This window comes from Lipotes vexillifer, unplaced genomic scaffold (assembly GCF_000442215.2).
Source record: "Lipotes vexillifer unplaced genomic scaffold, Lipotes_vexillifer_v1.1 scaffold864, whole genome shotgun sequence".
In the NCBI taxonomy this organism is placed as follows: Eukaryota; Metazoa; Chordata; class Mammalia; order Artiodactyla; family Lipotidae; genus Lipotes; species Lipotes vexillifer.
Genome location: NW_006796769.1, coordinates 108,064 through 132,047, shown reverse-complemented (window position 1 = coordinate 132,047; position 23,984 = coordinate 108,064). Strand labels below are relative to the sequence as shown.

The following is a 23,984-nucleotide window of genomic DNA, read 5'->3' as shown; positions in this document are numbered from 1 at the left end:
AAGAGTGGGCACGGAGAGGATGGAAAAAATCCCAGAAGTATTTTAAGGGAGCTGATGGGGCTTTGTAATTGGATACGGAGTGGAAAGGAGAGGATTGTGTTAGCAACACACCTAGCATTTAGCGAGCGCTGACTGTGCGCCAGGTACTGTTGTCTTATGTGAGTCGTCTCATCCTTACCAGATAGGCGCTGTTTTTCCCATTTTACAGATTAGAGAACTAAGGCAACCGGGTTCACACTTGTAATGGTCAAGCCAGGATTTAGTCCAAGGCAGTCTAGCTTCAGGGTCCATTTTCCAAAGATGCTTTGCTAGGTGGTGTGGTTATATTTGTTGAGAGAACAGCCCCACTCTCAAGGTGTGCCTTCTAGGAGTGCCTTCTACTGTAACTGGCAAACAGTTACAGTAGAGGATAATACTGAAAGTGGAGTTTTTGTGTTTATTAGCTTTGTGCTGCAAAGGGAATGTGACTCCGCTGAGTTATTCAGGAAGGCCATATCAATTGTTATGAACCTCTGTGAGTTTTTACATCAAGCAGGAATAGCATGGTGTGTTAAGGAAAAGGAGGTTCTCAACTGATAACTGAATGAAGATGAAGACTCCTAAGCATGGCATTCAAGGCTGTCTGAATTCTGCCCTGGCCAGCTTTCCCATTCACAGATTTCACTGCAGCCCAACTACTGCTTCCTCACCAGTCCCTCCCCTAAATTACCAGTGCATTCTCAAGAATGTGCTTTTGGACTCCTCTTCTCTGTACACTTCCTTCCAACTCGGGCAACTTTTCCTCATCTGTCATGATCTCACCCCATCTCCATGTCAGGATCACTTATATGTAATATTAACATAGCATTAGCATATTTTAATATATATATTATCCCCTTTACAAGATTGTAGCCCCATGGAGGTGGCAATAAAGTGGAGAGTGACTTGCCTTGATTGTTCCCTTTTAACAAAAGGGCAGAGCACTCTGCAGGGAACAGTGATCTGTGTTTCTGTGGAAATGTGGATGAGAATCTCACTTTTAAGGCATGGGGGCTCTTGAATGGCCCTCTAGTTGACAAGTTTTGATCTAACAGGGTCAACAGGTGGAGTGAGTCAATTTGCTTTCTTTACTTCATAGATGGGGGACAAAACATGCACTCTACCCACAGAAGTAAGACTGAGAATAAGGTCAGAGACCTTATAAAAGAGGGAATTCTGGAACAGCTAGCAATGCAGAGAAGGCTTTGTTTACTTGTCAGTAAAAACCTGTACTTTTTGCAATTTTTAAAGGTAAGCAATTCTGTAAGCTTTATTTTGTTTCCTCTGCTTCTTTGCATGGTCTAGCAGTGAAAACCCCAAATAAGCAAGTGTTGCATGGGGATTTAGAGGGCTGTATGTGTGTGTAAGTGTAAGTGATAGTTGGAAGCAGAAAGAAATGAGGCGGGTGGTACCTGGAAAGGGGAGTTATGTTAAGTGCTAACCACATGTGAGGCACTAGCATTTCCATTGATAAATTTGTCTCTACTCTCAGCGCACACTTTAGCAGTTAGAAAGAGGTCCGTTTTTTAAAAAAAATATATTTATTTATTTATTTATTTGGTTGTGCCAGGTCTTAGTTGCGGCAGGTGGGCTCCTTTAGTTGTGGCTCGCGGGCTCCTTAGTTGCGGCACATGGGCTCCTTAGTTGCGGCATGCATGTGAGATCTAGTTCCCTAGCCAGGGATCGAACCCGGGCCCCCTGCATTGGGAGTGCTGAGTCTTAACCATTGCGCCACCAGGGAAGTACCCCTTTTTTTTTTTAACTGAAGGTATAATGAGATGTTACAAAATGACAAAATGAGCAAAGAGCTGAGGAAGTACGGGAGTACTACAACTGAATGCAAGTGCTTGCTTAACTGAGGGGAGGTGTGTGAATATAAGGAAATGATTCTTCCACGTTAGATGCGATGCACTGAATGCCAGCTCTTCGTGTGCTTACGTGTTGCTTTGCTCTCATTCTTAATTTGTATTTTTCTGTAGGAAAGTATTCTATGTCAGTTTTTCTCGAGTTTCTTATCTCCTTGTGGTTAATGTTCAAAGTGAAAGAATTACATAAGCTTCTAATTTATGGGAAGCCTCATTTGACATTTTTTATTTGGAATTTTTGCAGATAATAATTTTGTTGTAGTCAAAAGATTTTTGGATCTTGGGTGAGAAACCTGGGTGTAATTCCTAGTTCTTTGCTATTCTCTGTCAGCTTGAATAAATCAACTTTCAACTCGGAATTCTCATTCTTAAATGGAATACTTATTGTCATGTTATTTTGTGAAGACTAAATGAGATAATACGTGAAACTGCTGAGCTCAGTGACATCATAGATGCTCAGGAAAAATACACCCTGTAAATGAGGACAATACAGAGAGACAGATATGATGAATGTATAAAAGGAGGTTTGTGATTTGTAAGGTTCCATTTAAATGTTGCATAATAATTATTTTTGTGTACTGATTATTAGACAAATGACTATGCTTATATTTTAACATTGTTTCGGAGGGGCGTCATACTTTTCCTGTTCAGGGAAAGGTTTCAAATTGGGCAGAAAAAGACCATAGTTTTGTGTGTATTACGGTAGAAGTCTTGTACTTGATCTTGAAATGATATATTTCATTGGCACAGAAATACATTTAAAAATCATTTCAAATAATTATAAACGTCATAGAGTGTAAATTATATCTGCAAACTTATTTATGCTGCAGTTCTTTATGGCTGCATTTGTACGTAATCAGAGACCTTTTTTTAAGGAAGAGAAATTATATAGGTGTTTCTCCTATCCATTCATCATTTAACACGATTTTGAGTAAACAATCTGACTTTGTTGGATAATAATTATAATAAGAGCAACAGCTAACATTTTGGGGGACAGTTCCTATGATCCAGGAGTTGTGGCAGGTAGCTTACATGGTCGCGTTTATCTCACCACACCTGTGGTGAGTAGTTACCATTATTACATTCACTCTACAGGTAAGGAAAAATAGGCATGGGGAGGTCAGGGACTTCTGCTGCAGTTCACGTAGTTGGTGAGGGGATGGGCTAGTGCTCAGGTCCGAGGCTCAGTTTAAACCCAGGGTTTCTGCCCGGGCCCTTAGTGACTGGTGTGCTGTGCATAGAGGAGATAGAGCTGTCTGTAGCTGGGCCCGCAGATCAAACTGACAAGGCCAGATCCACAGGAGAAGAGGTACACAGATTTAACGGGCGTTGATACTTTACACGTAGTTTAATATTTTACACGCCAGGGTTTTTACTGGCCCCTCTCAGAAAAGAATGGGAAACTAAAAGAGGCGGTTAGAGTCAGCCCAAGGCAGTAACCTGTGGAGGCACAGCTAGGTGCAGGAAAGGTGGGTTTGGGCTCCTAGGGCTGGTACATTGTGGGAAGGTCCCTAGGAAATGTATGGTAGATAAGGACTGTTAAGTAAGGCTTGCTGACTCATCTCGGTGCTGTCTCTGATTTTCCTGGTCCTCTAGGAAGGAACAGCTTTACGAGTGTTTTTGATGTCACCGTTACAAAGGGAAGTTCGGGCCTCCTTTAGGTGGAAAAGGGGAGGGCAGAGAGCTGCGTGCTCTGCTTCTTAGTTGCCCTCAGCTCCAAATAGTCCTCATGTCAAAGTGGCATGTCTTGGGGCGGCGTGTTCTGATCCCCTTCTACAGCATCATCTGTATCTAAGGACAGTGAAAGAAGTTTTTTTTTAAAATGACATTTCAATGTGCATGTGGAAAGGAAATGAATATTATTGAGATAAATAATATCTCAATTTTTTTTTCTTTTTTTGAAGAGGAAGAATGCTGTACCTTATGTACTCAAGGCGGTGTTGGTTAGATAGTCCACTGTGTTAGACATGTGATTACTTTAGATTCCATTTTACCACCTCTTTTCAGGATACAAAAGAGGGAGTCTTCAAGTAGTTTATCAAATCAAGGGAGCAAATTAAAAACAAGGTGAAGATGAGAGCCAGGTGAGAGGAGAGTGTCTACATTTAAATCCAAGTCTTCTGAAAGGCGCTTTGTGCAAGATAAACAAGCTTGTTTGACTAAAGCACAATTGTAACTAGTGTGTCAGTCGCAGTGAAGATAATCATTCAAAGAGCATTTTTACTGAATTAATAAAATGAAGAGAGAACATTGTTATTTTTCTCTAGAGGGACTTTACGTGAGTGTTTTAAAAATGGAGGAACCCCAACTTGAACAATTATGATGACTTAAAATTACTTAGAGAATGAGGAAGAACCAAAAAGCCGTGCTTTTCACATGCCTTGTTTGACGGAACAAATTACCTGCCGAAAAGTGATTGTAATTTGAAATACATGTACTAGAAGATTCACAGAATGATGCCTTTAAAACGTCACTGGTGCATTTAAAGTATTTGTTTATTCCCCGCCTCTTTACTGTTGAAAATGAGGTATAGCTTATCCACTTGTGAAAAATAAACGTGCAGCTTCTTGATTCAGTGAACATCTGTTGAAAAGCCTTTGAGTGCTGGGCTCTGGGTCGAACAAGGATGCAGTCCTTGCCCCTGAGGAGTCTGTGGGCCTTGAGGGGGATGTGATGTGAGTTGGAAATAAGGATGCACAGCGTGACCGGGTTCGTTGTAATGCAAAAGGGGGAGAGATTAATTCTGAGGTCTGGGTTAGAAGGCAGGGGGGCTTCGTGAGGAGGTAAACAAGCGGAAAAGCTGATCTAAGATGACTACAGTGAGAGAGCACAGGGGGCTTTTAGGTAATCAGAGAGTCGTTTAAGAATTTATTTGTAGGGGCATTTTGTAAGTTATTATTAAATTTTAAATTTGGAAAACACTACAGTTATCTTATTAATTATATACTTGTTAGTAAGATAGTAGTAACTGTCTTATTAAGTATTTTGAGAATCTATACTCTTAAATGAAAACTTTTACTTGCCCTCCATGTTAGTAAATTTAAAAGCAAATAACCTTTTCACTTTAGTGAACAGAAGTTTGATAATTTTAAGTTGGAGTGAAATGCTTTTTCTTTGAAGCCTTGGAAATAAATTAAGTGAAGGGCCTTAAAAACTGCATATATGTGGTACATAAACATTGTAATCATGCATTCCTTTCTTTGGATAATCAACATTTATTTGAAGTACTTAATAATTTGTGTCTAGTGCAATAAGATTTGCAGTTCATCATTTCATTTACTTTGCTTTTAGAGCTTGTAAATTTTTAAATATGAAGGGCTATTCTTTGTAACTCTTTATTTCTGTTGAATTCCAAACAAGTGATAATGACAAATAAAAAAGAAACAACTTAAGAGGCAATCAATCCAAATATCTACTTTGAGATCCTAAATTATGTTGTGTCAGAGGCTTACCATCTTCTTTTGCATCTTAATTGGGAATAGCTTTTATTTCAGTGAGATGCATACTGAAAAATAAACTTTAATTAAAGTATGAACTATGTATTTATTATTTTCCCTTCAATGGCTAGGAATTAACATTTTGTTCCTTTCACATTTCGCCCATCTGTTTTGCCCACCAGAATTCAGTACTTATCTTACTTTCTCTAGATAACCACTGAAGATCTATTTTTAAACACTGGGCATGTTTAACTTTGTTACTGAGATAAGCTAAATATAGAAAACGTCGATTGTTTGGAAGCCATTTAGGGATGGGGAAAATTAGTGAGTTTTAGAGGGATTGCAGAGATGACTTTCCTGCAAAGCTTTTCAGTTCATGTTTGTGACTGTAAACAAAGTGGAAAACTGTGGCATTTTAAGTGCAGCGTGGCATATAGTATATGGACTAAGCCTAAGTAGTGGAGGTGTGGCATCTTAAACTGGCGGTGCCCATTAACTGATCATGGGTCACTGAACAAGGCAACTTGGTTGTTCTGTGCCTCAGCCTGCTAAAGCGTGAAATCAGAGAGCTGGACCAGATAGTGGCCAAGCGTTTTTCTGGTGGCAATGCATGTACTGATTATATTCACTGTTGGGAATTTGTTTGTCATGACATTAGATGACTGTGCTTATTTTTGTGGTTTCCTTTTCACCCTCAACATGCTCGTTTTATTTTAAAGTGGGATATATTGGGTTTTATAGGAGATAAAGTTTGCAGTGCTATGTTTTCTGTATGATTGACACTGTAAATCCTGTGAGACATGCCCATTATTTAAATTTTTAAAAAAATAGATCTTTATTGGAGTATAATTGCTTCACAGTACTGTGTTAGCTTCTGTTGCACAACAAAGCAAATCAGCCATATGCACACACATGTCCCCATATCCCCTCCCTCTTGAGCCTCCCTCCCATTCTCCGTTTCCCACCAGCCAACTATTTTACATTCGGTAGTGTATATACGTCCATGCTACTCTCGCTTCTCCCCAGCTTTGCCCTCCCACCCCATGTCCTCAAGTCCATTTTCTATGTCTACCTCTTTATTCCTGCCCTGCAACTAGGTTCATCAATACCATCTTTTTTACATTCCATATATATGTGTTAGCATAGGGTATTTGTTTTTCTCTTTCTGACTTACTTCACTCTGTATGACAGACTCCGGGTCCATCCACCTCACTACAAATAACTCAATTTCGTTTCTTTTTATGGCTGAGTAATATTCCATTGTATATATGTGCCACATCTTCTTTATCCATTCATCTGTCAATGGACACTTAGGTTGGTTCCATGTCCGGGCTATTGTAAATAGTGCTGCAGTAAACATTGTGGTACATGACTCTTTTTGAATTATGGTTTTCTCAGGGTATATGCCCAGTAGTGGGATTGCTGCATCATATGGTAGTTCTATTTTTAGTTTTTTAAGGAACCTCCATACTGTTCTCCATAGTGGCTGTATCAGTTTACATTCCCACCAGCAGTGCAAGAGGGTTCCCTTTTCACCACACCCTTTCCATCATTTATTGTTTCTAGATTTTTTGACAATGGCCATTCTGACTGATGTGAGGTGATACCTCATTGTAGTTTTGATTTGCATTTCTCTAATAATTAGTGATGTTGATCTTCCGCCCATTTTTTAACTGGATTGTTTTATTTTTTGATATTGAGCTCCATGAGCTGTTTGTATATTTTGGAGATTAATCCTTTGTTGTTTCATTTGCAAATGTTTTCTCCCATTCTGAAGGTTGTCTTTTTGTCTTGTTTATGGTTTCCTTTGCTGTACAAGAGCTTTTAAGTTTAATTAGGTCTCATTTGTTTATTTTTGTTTTTATTTCCTACTCTACGAGGTGGGTCAAAGAAGATCTTGCAGTGGTTTATGTCACAGAGTGTTTTCCTCTAAAAGTTTTATAGTGTCTGGTCTTACATTTAAGTCTTTAATCCATTTGGAGTTTATATTTGTGTATGGTGTTAGGTAGTGTTCTAATTTCATTATTTGACATGTAGCTGTCCAGTTTTCCCAGCGCCACTTATTGAAGAGGCTGTCTTTCTCCACTGTATGTTCTTGCCTCCTTTGTCGTAAATTAGGTGCCCGTATGTGCGTGGGTTTATCTCTGGCCATTCTATCCTGTACCACTGATCTGTATTTCTGTTTTTGTGCTAGTACTGTACTGTCTTGATTGCTGTAGCTTTCTGGTATAGTTTGAAGTTGGGGAACCTGATTCCTCTAGCTCCCTTTTTCTTTCTCAAAATTGCTTTGGCTATTCGGGGTCTTTTGTGTTTCCATATGAATTGTTAAATTTTTTGTTCTAATTCTGTGAAGAATGCCATTGATAGTTTGATAGGGATTGCACTGAACCTGTAGATTGCTGTGGGTAGTATAGTCATTTTCATGATATTGATTCTTCCAATCCAAGAGCATGATAAATTTTTCCATCTGTTTATGTCATCTTTGATTTCTTTCATCAGTGTTTTATAGTTTTCTGAGTACAAGTCTTTCGCCTCCTTAGGCAGGTTTATTCCTAGGTATTTTATTCTTTTTGTTGCTGTGGTAAATGGGAGTGTTTCCTTAATTTCTCCTTCTGATTTTTTTGTTGTTGGTGTATAGGAATGCTAGAGATTTCTGTGCATTAATTTTGTATCCTGAAACCTTACCAAATTCATTGCTTAGTTCTAGTAGTTTTCTGGTGGCATCTTTAGGATCTTCTATGTATAGCATCATGTCATAGGCAAACAGTACAGTTTTACTTCTTCTTTTCCAATTTGGATTCCTTTTATTTCTTTTTCTTCTCTGATTGCCATGGCTAGGACTTCCAAAACTATGTTGAATAAGAGTGGTGAGAATGGACATCTTTGTCTTGTTCCTGATCTTAGTGGAAATGCTTTCAGTTTTTCACCATTGAGTATGATGCTTGCTGTGGGTTTGTCATATATGGCCTTTATTATGTTGAGGTAGGTTCCCTCTATGCCCATATTCTGGAGAGTTTGTTTCATAAATCGGTGTTGAATTTTGTTAGAAGTTTTTTCTGCATCTATTGAGATGATCATATGGTTTTTATTCCTTAATTTGTTAATATGGTGTATCACATTGATTGATTTGCGTATATTGAAGAATCCTTGCATCCCTGGGATAAATCCCACTTGATCATGGTGTATGATCCTTACAGTGTGCTGTTGGATTCTGTTTGCTAGTATTTTGTTCAGGATTTTTGCATCTATGTTCATCAGTGATATTGGTCTATAATTTTATTTTTTTGTGATATCTTTTTCTGGTTTTGGTTGCAGAGTGATGGTGGCTTCGTAAAATGAATTTGGGAGTGTTTCTCCCTTTGCAGTTTTTTGGGAGAGTTTGAGAAGGATAGGTGTTAGCTCTTCCCTAAGTGTTTGATAGAATTCACCTGTGAAGCCATCTGGTCCTGGACTTCTGTTTGTTGGAAAATTTTTAATTACGGTTTCAATTTCATTACTTGTGATAGGTCTGTTTATATTTTCTAATTCTTCCTGGTTCAGTCTTGGAAAGTTGTGCCTTTCCAAGAATTTGTCCATTTCTTCATGGTTGTCCATTTTATTGGTATATAGTTGTTTGTAGCAGTCTCTTATAATCCTTTGTATTTCTGCAGTGTCAAGTGAGATTTCTCCGTTTTCATTTCTAATTTGATTGATTTGCATCCTCTCCCTTTTTTCTTGATGAGTCTGGCTTTATCTTCTCAAAGAACCAGCTTTTATTGATCTTTGCTATTGTTTTCTTCATTTCTATTTCATTTATTTCTGCTGTGATCTTTATGATTTCTTTCCTTCTACTGACTTTGGGTTTTCTTTGTTCTTCTTTTTCTAGTTGTTTTAAGTGTAGGGTTAGATTGTTTCTTCGAGACTTTTCTTGTTTCTTGAGGTGAGATTGTATTGCTATAAACTTCCCTCTTAGAACTGTTTTTGCTGTGTCCCATCAGTTTTGGGTTGTCGTGGTTTCATTGTCATTTGTTTCTATGTATTTTTAAATTTCTTCTTTGATTTCTTCAGTGATCTCTTGGTTATTTAGTAGTGCACTGTTTAGCCTCCATGTATTTGTGGTTTTTTACAGTTTTTTTCCTGTAACTGATTTCCAGTCTCATAGCATTGTGGTCAGAAAAGATGCTTGATATGATTTCAGTTTTCTTAAATTTTCCAAGGCTTGATTTGTGGCCCGGGATGTGATCTCTCCTGGAGCATGTTCCGTGTGCACTTGAGAAGAAAGTGTATTCTGCCACTTTTGGGTGGAATGTTCTATAAATATCAATTAGATCTATCTGGTCTATTGTGTCATTTAAAGCTTGTGTTTCTTTATTTATTTTCTGTTTGGATGATCTGTCCATTGGTGTAAGTGGGGTGTTAAAGTCCCCTACTATTATTGTGTTACTGTCGATTTCTTCTTTCATGGTTGTTAGCATTTGCCTTATGTATTGAGGTGCTCCTATGTTGGGTGCATAAACATTTATAATTATATCTTCTTCTTGGGTTGATCCTTTGATCATTATATAGTGTCCCTCCTTACCTCTTGTAACAGTCTTTATTTTAAAGTCTGTTTTATCTGATATGACTATTGCTATTCCAGTTTTCTTTTGATTTCCATTTGCATGGAATATCTTTTTCCATCCCCTCACTTTCAGTCTGTATGTGTCCCTAGGTCTGAAGTGGGTCTCTTGTACACAGCATATAGATGGATCTTGTTTTTGTAACCATTCAGCCAGTCCGTGTCTTTTGGTTGGCGCATTTAGTCCATTTACATTCAAGGTTATTATCGATACGTGTGTTCCTATTACCATTTTCTTAGTTGTTTTGGGTTTGTTTTTGTGGGTCTTTTTCTTCTCTTGTGTTTCCCTGCTTAGAGAAGTTTCTTTAGCATTTCTTGTAAAGCTGGTTTGGTGGTGCTGAATTCTCTTAGCTTTTGCTTGTCTGAAAAACTTTTGACTCCTCCATCGAATATGAATGAGATCCTTGCTGGGTAGAGTAATCTTGGTTGTAGATTTTTCTCTTTCATCACTTTAAGTGTGTCCTGCCACTCCCTTCTGGCCTGCAGAGTTTCCACTGAAAAATCAGCTGATAACCTTATGGGGATTCCTTTGTATGTTATTTTTTGTCTTTCCCTTGCTGCTTTTGATATTTTTTCTTGGAATTTAATTTTTTTTTATTTTGATTATGTTTCTTGGTGTGTTTTTCCTAGGGTTTATCCTGTGTGGGACTCTCTGTGCTTCCTAGCCTTGGGTGACTATTTCCTTTCCCACGTTAGGGATGTTTTCAACTATAACGTCTTCAAATATTTTCTCAGATCCTTTCTTTTTCTCTTCTTCTTCTGGGACCCCTATAACTGGAATGTTGGCACATTTAGTGTCGTCCCAGAGGTCAACAATTCTTTTCATTCTTTTTTCTTTATTCTGCTCCTTGGCAGTTATTTCCACCATTTTGTCTTCCAGCTCACTTATTTGTCTTCTGTTTCAGTTATTCTGTTATTGATTCTTTCTAGTGTATTTTTCATTTCAGTTATTGTGTTCTTCATATCTGTTTTTTTGTTCTTTAGTTCTTTTAGATCTTTATTAAACATTTCTTATATTTTCTCAATCCATGCCTCCATTCTGTTTCAGAGATTCTGGATCATCTTTACTATCATTACTCTGAATTCTTTTTCAGGTAGGTTGCCTATTTCCTCTTCATTTATTTGGTCTTGTAGGTTTTTACCCTGCTCCTTCATCTGTGACATATTTTTTTGCCATCTCTCTTTTTTTTTTTTTTTTTTTTTTTAAATGAGTGGGGCTGTGTTCCTGTCTTACTGGTTGTTTGGCCTGAGGTTTCCTACACTGAGGTTTGTAGGCTGTTGGGTAGGGCTGGGTCTTGGTGCTGAGATGAGGACCTCCATGAGACCTCACTCTGATGAATATTCCCTGGCGTCTGAGGTTCTCTGTTAGTCCAGTGGTTCAGACTTGGAGCTCCCACCGCAGGAGCTCCGGCCCGACAAGGGGCTCATGAAGCAAGATCCCGCAAGGCATCTGAGGCAGCAAGAAAACCCAAAAAACAATAAAAAAATAGCAAAGTAAAAAGTAAAATTAAACTAGGAAACTAACAGGAAGTTGGGAAGAATATAAAAATAAAAATATAGATGAATCAACAACCAGAAGGTACATTAGTACCACAATAGTAAAAAAAAGAGGAGGAGGGAAAAGAAAAAAAGGGGGTGGGGCGAGGCCTTGGCTGTGGAGGGCAGGGCCTAAGCAGGGGCAAGCTTTGGGTGGTGGGCAGGGTCAATGCTCAGGACCCACAGGGCTGGAAAAGGCCCTGGAGGCTGTGGGCAGTGGGGCTTAAGCTCAAGGAGCAAAGGGGCCCGGACATGCCCCCAACCCCTGGTCTCCGAGGACAGAGGACCTCACCTGGGAGCCCAGCAGGCTTCCTGGGCTCCAGTGGGCGGGGCGAACGCCCGCCTCGCCTCTCCTGCTCCTCCAGTCTGGGAGGGCCCCTTCAACCTGCCTCTCCTGGTCTGCCCGGCCTCCGTCCTGTGCCCTCAAGGACCTGCGCAGCCTGGAGGGGGCTTTGGAGGGCAGGGGATTGGCCTGGGAGCTCACCCATTGTTTAAATTTTTAGTTTATTTTTCAAAAATATAAAATTATACATATGTAAGGTGTTCAGTGTGATGTTTTGATATACGTATGCATTATGAAATGATTACCACAATGAAACTGAAAAAAATGCCTTTTAATGGCTTGTATGCCGTTTACCTTCAGAGGCTGTGGTCTCTAAATGAAGCTCAGAGCAAGAAAAGGGAAGGAGAGTCTCCTAGTGGTTCAAGTTCTGTCTTCAGCCTGCGGGCAGGCAGGTCTCCAAAGAGTGGTATTCAGATTGAATCAGCTAAACCACAGCCTTTCATTGTGAATGTCTCATCCACGGAAGTCAGGCCAGAAATACTCTGTCGTGTAGCTGCAGTACTTTAAACCCAGTGCGTGCCACCCAATGGTCTCAAGGCAATTCTGGCTCGTTGGTAGGAAGGGGGATTGCTCACAAACCAGGACTCCACTTTTTAACCCTGCATAGATCAAGTGATTGATTTCGTTCTTTTGTTTTGGCACTGATAAACTTTCTTAATAAAAAATTATTGAGGAGAAATTTAAACTCATATTACCTGCATAGCACTGTATAGTTTTCTGAGGAAGATATAAGAAATCTCAGTCTGAGTCCCTGGTCACCAGAACTTTGTCATCTAGCTCCATTTATCTACGGAGAGGTTGGCTTAATGTCTTTTTCTTTGTTCTGTTGTTAAGATATAAATGAGTAGTGGTGTGATCAAAAGATAATCTCTGTGGCTATCTAAAAAGTTAGATCTGTAGCTAATTCATAATCTTGAATAATCTGTGATGACAAGATACAGAAACAAAAACGCGCTGAATAAAATAATACCACTGTTAGGAGTCATTTCGTTTGAAGTCTTTAAAAATGTACTTCCAATTTCTTTAAATAATTTATTATGAAATATTTGAGACAGAGAACTACAGAAAGACTCATATAAGGAGCACCTGTGTACCCACCACCCAGCTGAAGAAAGGAAGCATGACAGCTGGAGTTGCAGCCTGCTGTGTACCCCACCCTGTTGTGCAGCTTCCCCTTCCTAGAAGCCACTGATCCTGAACTCCCTGTGCTCTGTATAGAGATGTAAAGAGTCCCAATCATGGGACCGCGTTTCCCCATTACTTACAGAATACAGTTCTCACCTTTAGCTTGGTATTCAGAAGACTGTACATTCTGGTTCAGATCTCCTTCAGTCCGCCCGCACCAGCTCACCGTCTCTAGGTGCAGCCTGGGTGTGCCGGCACCCTGCCAGGTGCACCCTTACCGGCCTCAGATGCTGCTGCTTCCATTCCTTTGTCCCCCTCTTCATGAACATTCCTTCCTTCACCTTCTCTGCTGAAACCGCACCTAATGAATGACTGCTGCCTGCAGTTGACAGTTCTTTAAAATAGACTGTATTTTCGTAATATTTGCATTATGTCTCATCACAGTTATTGTATGCGCGCCTGTCTCTTCCACTACACTGTAGGCTCTTTGAAGCTGTACAGCTTCACCTTATGAACACCTACAGCTGTACCTTAGGAACAGTGTTTCAGATGTTGTGAGCAGTCAGTAAAAACTCAGGAGGATACTGATCATTGCTTTACTTTTTGACCATTAACCTGCCCTGCGCTCAACTGCTTTATAGACATGTGCTGTTTATGGTCTCTGAGGCTCCTAAGAGAAGTCTAATAGTTGTTAATCATGGATGGGACTATTCATGACATCGCGTATTTGTCAGTTTTTTGACATTGTCATATTTTGTATGTTACAGTAGTACATGTTTTAAAATATCAAAGTAATGTCTCTATTTTATCTTTTAGATATTGCTGTATGGAGATTTGCCAAAAAACAAAGAAAATATAATATATTTAGCAAATCATCAAAGCACAGGTTTGTATTTCATTTGCATGAAACAGGTTTCTCTATGCACAGTAGGAAAGTAATTCAAAGTAATGTTCTGATATTTTTAAGTGGATTTGTTGTTGTTGGTAAAACATGAATTTTCAATGCAGATATTATATGTGACCTCGTATTTTTGTGATTTTAGTTTTTTGGAAAATCAGGAATGTGAAAGCTATGAATTTTCCTTTTCCCTCTGCTGGGTGTATATAAGCTATTTTCTTTCCTTTTTTTCTCTTTCTTTGAATATCTCTTTAAATAGTCTATGTATTCTTCCTTTTTAAGTTTTGTTTTTGGAAGTGGAATTTGTGGATCATACTGTATAAACATTTTATATGTTTGCTTGTTAAGCTGCAGAAAGGTTGTACTGATTTGTGAGTGCTCATTTCCTTAAACACAGTGTTAATTACTAATGTCTGCAGTTCCTTTTGCTTCTTCAAATGTTTGGGTTTAATTATAGCTTTGCTGTTCTATTAGAGGAATCACAGAAGGCTCTGGTCTCCAGTATAGCACAGTATATACGTTAAATTAGCTCAAGGTACTTAAAAAAAACACTTTTTATATTGAAATCATTGTAGATTCACAAGGATTTACAAAAATAGTATGTAGAGTCCATTGACCCCTTCTCCAAGTTTGTCTCAATGACGGCATCTTATACGGTAACCAAACTAAGAAATTAACAGTGGTTAAGGTACTTTTTAGTTCTCCAAATAATTCAGTCCAAGAAACATCCCACTTCATGTTTTTTCAAAGCTGTAACTGCTTTTGATACACACTTCCTAAATTCTATTTTTATTACTTTAAAAAATGTGGTACCCAGAAGTTCAAAGCTAAAAACAAGCTGATGAATGATAACACCTGATTGGGAAATCACTAATGCCTGTGGCTGTCCTTTATCTTCCTCCTGTCAGCTGTGTTTCTTCATGGTTACTTTTATTACCACGTATACCTTCTGGAAGGTAAAGAAAGGTAAAGAAGTTGAGGTGCATCTTTCTCAACTTATCTTGTTACTGATTACACTCAGTTTTCTAGGTCAAGAGCTGATGCTCTGAAGGGTGAATAGGAATTTGATGTATCTGTGTTTCCCTGGCTTTATTACCATGACTGCTAAGACTATTTGATTTAATTACATTTGACTTTAGCAAAGCAACCAGCCCTGTGGTCAGGGTCTACTTCTAACTCTGGCCTATAAAGCAGCCTGACTTCCGCCTTTATTTTGACTGTTTCTCCAGTCATATCGGGCTCTTTACTGCTAACACAGTCTTGCTATTCCTGTTCTGCTGCTGATGGCATATGTCTACCAGGGTTCCAATATCCAAATAAAAAGGATTTGTGGGTCTAGGGCAGGGAGTGGCTCATGATAGCCCAATTTCCTTTATATCGAGCCCCTGGTTAATTTCATGTAGAGTTTTCTTTCTGTTTAAAGAATTCTCTCTTAAAATTTCTTGTTCAGTTTCCACGCCAACTTTCCTTTTTCCAGGTTTCAATGGAAATAGTGTTCTGCTAACAGAGCTTTGGTACCAGCACAAACCTGTGGAATAAGTACTCCCTGAACATTCCTGGAGGTGGGGGGAGTAATAAAAATAATAATACAAAAATTATAGCCACTGCTGTCATTTGTCTGCTTACTGTGTGTCGGCCTTTATATCCATTACTTCAGAGTGAGGACTTCTGGGAAAACATTTGGAAGGACACAGAGTTTTCACGATTCTGTTTGGACCCAGAAAGGTAAAATGGGAAGTGTGAGCTCCTTAGGCAGCCCGCGGCTGACGTGAAAACGTTGCATGTCTCATCACCGAGAGCCAGTCTGCATTCCCATCCTCTCACCTGACCTCTGAGTGCCTGGACTTTTAGTACCGGCCCCATACCAGTCCGTTGTTCGGAGTTGAGAAGGTTGCTTTTTGAATGCTTTAAAAAATCCATAATTTAGGAACATAACTAGATAGTGACTTTAAATTACTTTAGAATTATAGGCTTCAGTTAGAATGTGATAGAAGATACGTAGCCTTTTCCCAGAAAAATGGGCACATAAAACTTCGCCTAGAGTTTGAGGTTCCAGAGGCCCCTAAAGCTTATCCAGGGACATGGCTCGTTGGCCTGCTATGTTTAGGTACCCCTTTTAAAACCCTTTTGAGGTATTAAAAACCACAACCGAGTAATCTGAAAATGTCAGTAGCAGAAAGAACACGTCAAGGACTGCTGTGCAGCTTAGGCTTCCTTGCTCTCCCTCTGCGAGGCCTGCCAGAATACAAGAGTCTTTCCTTGGCCGGGCATCATGCCAAAGAATTGGCATTTGAATTCGTCCCTCTGGTCCCTTGTTTTCACTTGATGTGCCCTTGCTGTCTCTGCATTCTTAGTCTCTGTTAACTTATTTCTCTCCAGAGTCAGCAAGGCTGCAGTGACCACTATTCCTTCCTCTCGGCCTTCTTTAGCTCTCTGCTTTGGACACTCTGTGCCTTTTTAATCTCATGAAGGTTCCCTTTTCTTGGTTTAGGTGACATTTGTCTTGACTAACAACATGTATGGTGAGGCCTGGGCTGTGGAGTCAGACCCCGATTCATAAGCTATTCTGCAATAGGCTGTGTGACTGTGGGCAAATGACTTAGCCTCTCTGAGCCTTATTGGTCAGGTGTGAGTCCTGTCTACTGGTCAAGGCTTTTAGGCAGTTTCCATAGGCTAGCTCGTAATCTCACAGAGAGCCCGGCTCACGTGGGCAGCGAACAGTAGGGGTGATGATGATGACAGCTAATCCCGAGGGCACGCCGGATCCGTGTTAGGCGAGTGCTCACATGCAGGATCTCCTTCAGACTGTGGTATGCCCTTATGAGTTGGGAGCTGTTCTTACCTGATAACACAGATGAAAAAGCTGTCATCTTCTCTTGCTGCCTCTCCTCACTGCCCTCCCCTCCTCTCTTCCCAGTCAGTGGGAACAACGGCTTGGGCCGGATCACCATGGAAGAATTCTTACACAGCTGCATTTCTTGATCTCATGCCAGAACACAAAATGTGTGAATAGTTATTATAAAGGTAATACATTACATCTCAGCCGTCAGTAACTCAGCTGTAGTCTAGTGTCTCCTATCTGAAACCTAGTTGAGAATTTTAAAAAGTAAAAAAGATAATTGAGTAGCAAAAATTGATGGCACAAAGCTTGTGTCTTTTGACTACTAAATTAGTTCTTAAAATTTTTCCACTAAATATTTCAGAAGTCTAAGGGTATATCCAGGACAGTTCGTTACAACATGACATACTTTGTAAATTTTACACTTTCTCTTAAAAGTTATTGGAAGATGTATCCTAGGCTACCATATAACCATGTGTGTTTTAATATAAAAGTGAATTTTCAGATTCTTCCACATTTTAAAAACTGATTGTTTCAGGAAATGATACCAAATCTTGTTTTTAGCCTTGTGTCCCAAATATGTTCCAGAATATACTGTAGCCTGGAAACCATATGCTAAGTTCTCAGAATTTATTCTGAGTCTGTTTACTTTTACATTCGGTATAGTTATAACATTAGCTTGATTATTTAGTTTCCAAGACATGGTTAGAAAGAAATGTGTTTATCAGTGACTGTTTTAACTGATCTGAATTACAGGGAAGGGGATAGGGAGAGGGCTTCTATAGGGAGGTACATACTTTAGAGAAAAGTGATAATTGATAGTTCCATAGAGTAGGCGTCGCCAACTGATAGACACCACTGCTGGGGATCATTTACTACAGGGGAAAATCTTTGCATCACTCTATTTAAAGGAGCCATAATAGGAATTATAGATGTAATCATTGTACCTGTTAAATCGTCAAGAAAGAGTTAATTATGAATGATAAAAAAGATTAAAAAGAAAGATTTATAATAATTGATAAGACATTTTTGCAAAAGGATAATTTTTAATGTTTAACTTGGCTAATATACTTCTTTAGGGTATTCTGTCCAGTATGGTGCATTGCCTAAAGAATTTCACACAGCTAAGAGTTAATCTTCCTGTAATCCTGTGGAAAACTGTCCCTTTTGGTTGAAATTTTATTGTTACTCCGTTACTTTCTTGGTTTTTATTTCCTACAGGGTTTTTATTAAAAAAAAAAAAAAATTTCCTCTCGAATTTGCTCCTTTTGTTTTCATTTCCCTGGCCCTGAATACACTTGTGATCCAATGACTGAATCCTTTCACAGATTCTTATCAGTTTTTTTTCAAGTATCCCATCTTCCAGTTCATCTGCAGATACTAGAAAAGTCTCCCTCACATTTCATTTTTATCATTTTCATTCTTATGAAGAAATAGGGTAGTTTGCAGCCATTTATTTTCAAATCCAGATCTCTCTGGTCCTCCAGACCCTTTACCATTTGCTGGCTTAACTTCATTTTATTTCCTCTTGATCTCTTTAAATCATCTCTTCTGTTTGCCATCTTCTGTGCAGTTTGCTGGTCTCCGGTTCTTTGCTTTGGCAGGAAGACTAGTCCCAAGGAAGGGCTGCTTCTGTTCGGAATTTGCTCTGCTTGAAAGATCATTTAACAACCTATTTCTTCCTATAGGTTTTTTGAGTTTTTTCTTGGCACCTCACTTGTGCCTTCTTATTTTTGTTTTTTTTGAACTTTTAGTCATAACATATCTATGGAATTAGAGTTATTAGCAGCCTGGCTACGTGTCCTTTGAGTATGTAAAGAGCACATATGTGCCCAGCATAGTTGTAAGCTTTGAGAGATCTTTGTTTTGAATTCCATTATAACCTATTATTGTGTCCTGAAAGTCATTGGTCAAGATAAAATGTCCTTGCCTCTTGTTGAACATGTTGGTATATACAGAATAATATGACAGCTTCATTTAGCCATTTTTTTGCTTATAATTTCATGTTTTCTAGACGTCAAGAATGAGAGAAGCCTGTTTTATTTTGTTCACGCTGCTTTTGGATTACTCTGATGGTTTGTGACTTTTGCATTTTATCCCGGAGACAAGAAGCTTTTCAAGAACCGTAGAAACAAAAAAACAAAAACCGACAAAAAACAAATCTAAAAAACTCCACAGAATTTATATTTTGCAAATGTCTGAGGTTGTTTTAAAGTAATTTAAAAATTCTAACCCTAATATTTTTCAAAGCATATCCTCATACAGTCTTGTGAAGAGGCATTTTGTGTTTCTGTGGAGGGGATGCTGGAGTTCACCCAGGGTCACTTATGCACTAATTGATTCTGTCTTTGCAGTTGACTGGATCGTTGCCGATATTCTGGCCATCAGGCAGAACGCTCTTGGACACGTGCGCTATGTGCTGAAAGATGGGCTCAAATGGCTTCCATTGTATGGGTGTTATTTTTCTCAGGTAACTTTCCCATGCTTCTTTCTTTATATATATGTAGCTTATGAAAATTTTAGATTTTAAAATTTAGTATGAATATGAGTTTTTTTGGTTTATTTTTATGGGTTTAATAGTTTATTCTAAATTAACATGATTTTGTCTGACATTTTTAATGGTGTGTGTTTATATATATATATATATAAATCTGGTTACCCAGATTGTTAAATTAAATAGAAAAAATGCAAATGTGCAAAAACCAAACAAATAGAAAAATTTAAAGACCTAGAACTTGATGGACACTTACCTTAAGAAACTAAAAAGTAATTATCTGTAGGATATAAAAAACTAGTGAGCTATATATGTAAAGTGCCTAGCATGAGTGTCAGGTACATAATAAATATTCAATATATGTTATTTTATGCAAATCCTTTAAAATTACATAATAACCATCAGGTCATGGAACTATATAACAGGCTCTTTGATATTCAGAAGGGGATTACTAGCATTTTTCTATGCCTTTTCTGAGTATATTATTTGATATGTAATTTTCTAAATATTAAGAATGAAATTTGTATGGAAGACAGACTTGTTAATAAGACTTTAATAATCGATTAAAGAAGAAAAGCTAAAGTTATGGTGAGCTCTGAAAATATATAAATCTGAAAGTCATCCGCTGGACACAAGACAGTGGTACCACTGACCCGTGCTGCCCCAAGTCCCATGATCAGTGACCCTGTGGGGTTGGAGGTTAGTGTACTTAATGCCCGTCTCCTTTCCTCTTTTCCTGAGTCTTTTAAAGGGAAATAAAATTCATGTACATTTTGACAAAAAGTATTTTAAACTACTGGGTGCATGTATAAATGGGAATAGATTAATAAGTAGTGGACTTTATGCCACGAAGTAAAATTTTCTTTTAAAAGGATTTGTTTTTTACAGTTTATATGAAACAGAAATAATGCTATTCAAAAATAGTTATTTACAAGCAAAATACGAGGAAACAGACTCCAGTTTTATATTTCTTATAATTATTGTATTTATAAAATATTATTTTATATGTGTAGAAAATGCATATTAATATATAGACATTCAGAAAACTAAATATTTCCAAACTGCCAGCTTGTGAGCACTATAAGGTGCAGATTAACTGTAGAATTCAGAACAGAGATCTCTTTGCTCCCTCATCCCAACCAAAAGCAGGTGTTTTGGGAACCTTACTGTTGGGCTAAATTAAAAAATAAATAAATAAAAAAGGGCAATAGCGACCTTTTGCTCATTTAAGCCCTGTGAGTACAACTAGAGATATGTGTGACAGCTGTGATTGACCTCCACTCAGTACTCTCTTTCCTCCACTCTGCTTTCGTTTCTGGCTATCTTTATTATAACACTTATCAAGTCTCTTTATATCACACACGTATACATATTTTGCTTCCTCACTAATCAGGGAGTTCCTAAGGAAAGATACCTGGTCTTCACTTCCGTAGCTTCCATATACCTGGGAAAGAACTCAGATGTTTTTTAATTAAAATAGACTTTAAGGGACTTCCCTCGTGGTGCAGTGGTTGGGAATCCGCCTGCTGGTGCAGGGGACATGGGTTCGATCTCTGGTCTGGGAAGATCCCACATGCTGCGGAGCAACTAAGCCCGTGCACCACAACTACTGAGCCTGCGTGCCACAACTAGTGAAGCCTGTGCACCTAGAGCCTGTGCTCTGCGACAAGAGAAGGCACTGCAATGAGAAGCCCGCACACCACAGTGAAGAGTAGCCCCCGCTCACCGCAACTAGAGAAAGCCTGCGTGCAACAATGAAGACCCAACACAGCCAAAAATAAATAAATAAACTTATATATTAAAAAAGGAACAAAAGATGCTCCTAGTTCTCTAAAAAAAAAAAAAACTTTAATTAGCAAATTAAATGACTGGGAGGAAATAGTATGTGAAGAACAGACATCATGGCATTGAAAGCTTGGGAAAGTTTCACACTGCAATATATGCATTCTTTGGCTTTAATTCTAAAGAGTTAATGAAGAATGAATTTATTCTCATCATCCTCTCAGTTTGGGTAAATAGTGACATACATTCTGTAGAGCACTTTGAGTTTCTTCTCTGTACTCAGGCAAAATCCAGTTCATATGTGGAAGGAACCATGGCCAGAATCTAAGACCACCCTTCCTCTCCTCTTTATCCTATCCCCTCCTCGCTTCTCTTTATTTCCTTTTACTCATATTCTTGATTAAGACAAAATCAAATTCATCCAGTTGGTTAATTTTACAGATGCGTTCAAATTAGTAGAAAGGAGTACAAAAAATTAGCTGACCTGATGGAAAGTTTCAGTGAAGTGCACTTATGAGGTTTAATTAAAGCTACCTTAATTTTTATGAAGGTGCCTGTATTAGCCTGCTAGGGCTCTCATAATAAAGTATCACACTGTGTGGCTCAAACAACAGAAATTTATTTGCTCACAGTTCTGGAGGCTGGAAGTCCCAAGATCAAGGTGTCAGTGGGGTTGGTTTCTCTTGAGGTCTCTTTCTTTGGCTTGTAGACAGCTGCCTTCTCCCTGTGTCTCTCCTTTGCATGCACTTGTCTGTGTCCTAATCTCTCCTTATAAGGCTCCATTCCTATTGGATCAGGGCCCACTCTTATGACCTCATTTATTTTCCTAAAAGCCCCATCTCCAAATACAGTCACATTGCGGGTTAGGGCTTCAACATAAGAATCTGGGGGGGAGAACAGAATTCAGTCAATGACACTACGACATAAATATGTAGCAGGGTCAAGTTTCTAAAATTTCGAAGATCGTGTTTGTTGAAAGGGGAATTTTTAGTTATTCCATAATAAGTCATTGGAGAAATTGAGAGCTAAGATCCATCTGATTGAATTTTTGATTTTAAAAAAATGTATTTTTAAGAAAGAAAGCATTTTTAACTGCCAACAGAACTAAATATTCATGTATTTTCCAGTAAAATGTCGCACACAGTTTTATTTGAATTGTATTGAAAACGTAGGAGAATTTTCAGCTAGTGTTCTCTAGATGCTAACATATGAATGTATTAAATATAATTTAATTCCTAAAATGTGATTTTATTCTTCACTCTTTGGGAATAAAGTTAACCCTTTTGATGACTGGCCATTGGATATTTTAATAGTAAATACTTTTTTCCCCTCTTTTTTTTCTTTTTTTTCTTTTTTTATGTGGCAGCATGGAGGGATCTATGTAAAGAGAAGTGCCAAATTCAATGAAAAGGAAATGAGAAAAAAGCTGCAGAGCTACATCAATGCAGGAACTCCAGTAAGATTACGCTCATTTTCATTATTTTTCTTATCAACTCTCATTTTTTAATTTAAACATTAAATTAGCATTTAAGAATTGTTTTGAAAATATAGTATCCTGTGTGTAATAAATAATTCAGAGTTTTCGAGGCAACAAAACCCCTCTAAATATAGGTAAGCGGTTATTTTTGGCCACCAGAAAGATTGCGGCAGGCGATTGGATCTTTTGCTGGTAGTTGTCAGTGTTGACCTTAAAGAGGAGTAACAAGAACATTTGCTGTCTTCAGTCTATAAGTAGAAAACAGAACTGCGCTTGTAACCTTACGCTTCAGCCACTTCAGAGCTCCTCCAGTTCCGCTTCTTCAGTCACATGGAGTTTTAGAACAGCTATTTTCTGTCGGTATAAATTTGGATTTCTTGTATCTGTTGAGTTACTTGAAAAGTCAGGAAAAGTATGAATATCTACAAATGAAGAATGATTGAGTGTAAATGTTATTTATAAAACCTTGCTCCGCCCAGAAGAAATCTCACTATTCTCTTTGAAGAATGCTGATTGCTGCCCTTTGGCTTTTCCCCGGCCCTCTCGGAGGACAGAGCAACATGACTGCAGTGACCGCCTGAGCTTCATTCCCAGTGCGTGGCGTGGTTTTCTGTCCCGGTGCTCAGGAGCTTAGCTCCTTACCAGTTCTTTCCTTCTTTCTTCTTCCTTCCCGGTCTCCTCCTCCCCGCCCAGTTGCCCCCTCTCTCCACCTTCCGCGTCTTCTCTTCTTGCTCATGGTGCCTTCCTTCCCTGTGTGCTTGGTGATCTTTGTCTGCTCTTGATTGTACCTGGAAAATTATTTGCAGAAATCAGCTCAAGCGTAAGATGAAAGTGCCTTCCCCCAGAGAACAGTGGCATTTGTTTTAGCTGGGCCCCTTGAGGCTCCTCTCGTCTGGGCCCGCCCAGACCAGATGCTGAGCTTGAGGCTGACTGGACCACCCAGGTGATGCAACCAAGGTGGCAAGTGAATGTGAGGCCTGGATTGCCTGCTTTACTTTTACACCAGGAGTGAAGCCTGTGGTGCTCCCTCCACTTCTGGTTCACTCTCACTGTTTGCAACAGGAGGTCTGTGGCCTTCGATTTCGGTTCCCCTCACCTTTTGAGTCTCTTAGAACGAAAGTTCTTTTCTGGGCTTACTTCTGCTTTCCTGTGTTTGCTTTAACCTTGGTCTTACCATCTTGTCAGCTCTTGGATACTTTTAAGATGATGTTATATCCAGCTTTTTAAGTTGTTTTCAGTGGGAAGGTCAGTTCAAATAACCTAATCTTGGGCTACTGGAGAACTTTTCTGTTTTTCAAGGGCAAGAGTCTAGTGTTTTGATGTTCATGCAGTGATGCTGAATGGCCGGCTCGTGTGGCAGTGCTGTGAGCCGCTGTCACTTCAGGTCACTACAGGTCTGAGGCCGGTTTCTTAGAATCTGGATGAATCTTTTTTTTTTTTTTTTTTTGGGCGGTACGTGGGCCTCTCACTGTTGTGTTGCAGAGCACAGGCTCTGGACGTGCGGGCTCAGTGGCCACGGCTCACGGGCCCAGCTGCTCCACGGCATGTGGGATCTTCCCAGACCGGGGCACAA

General features: G+C 39.0%; 1 protein-coding gene across 1 annotated transcript in view; it reads left to right on the top strand.

Moving 5' to 3' along the window:
- AGPAT5 (1-acylglycerol-3-phosphate O-acyltransferase 5) overlaps window positions 1-23,984 on the top strand; it is a 63,325-nt gene that overhangs the window by 3,919 nt on the left and 35,422 nt on the right. The window contains exons 2-4 of the mRNA XM_007468985.1: window positions 13,738-13,807; window positions 19,013-19,128; window positions 22,301-22,390. Of these exons, the coding sequence (XP_007469047.1) occupies window positions 13,738-13,807; window positions 19,013-19,128; window positions 22,301-22,390 (276 nt within the window). The remainder of the gene's footprint in view (window positions 1-13,737; window positions 13,808-19,012; window positions 19,129-22,300; window positions 22,391-23,984) is intronic.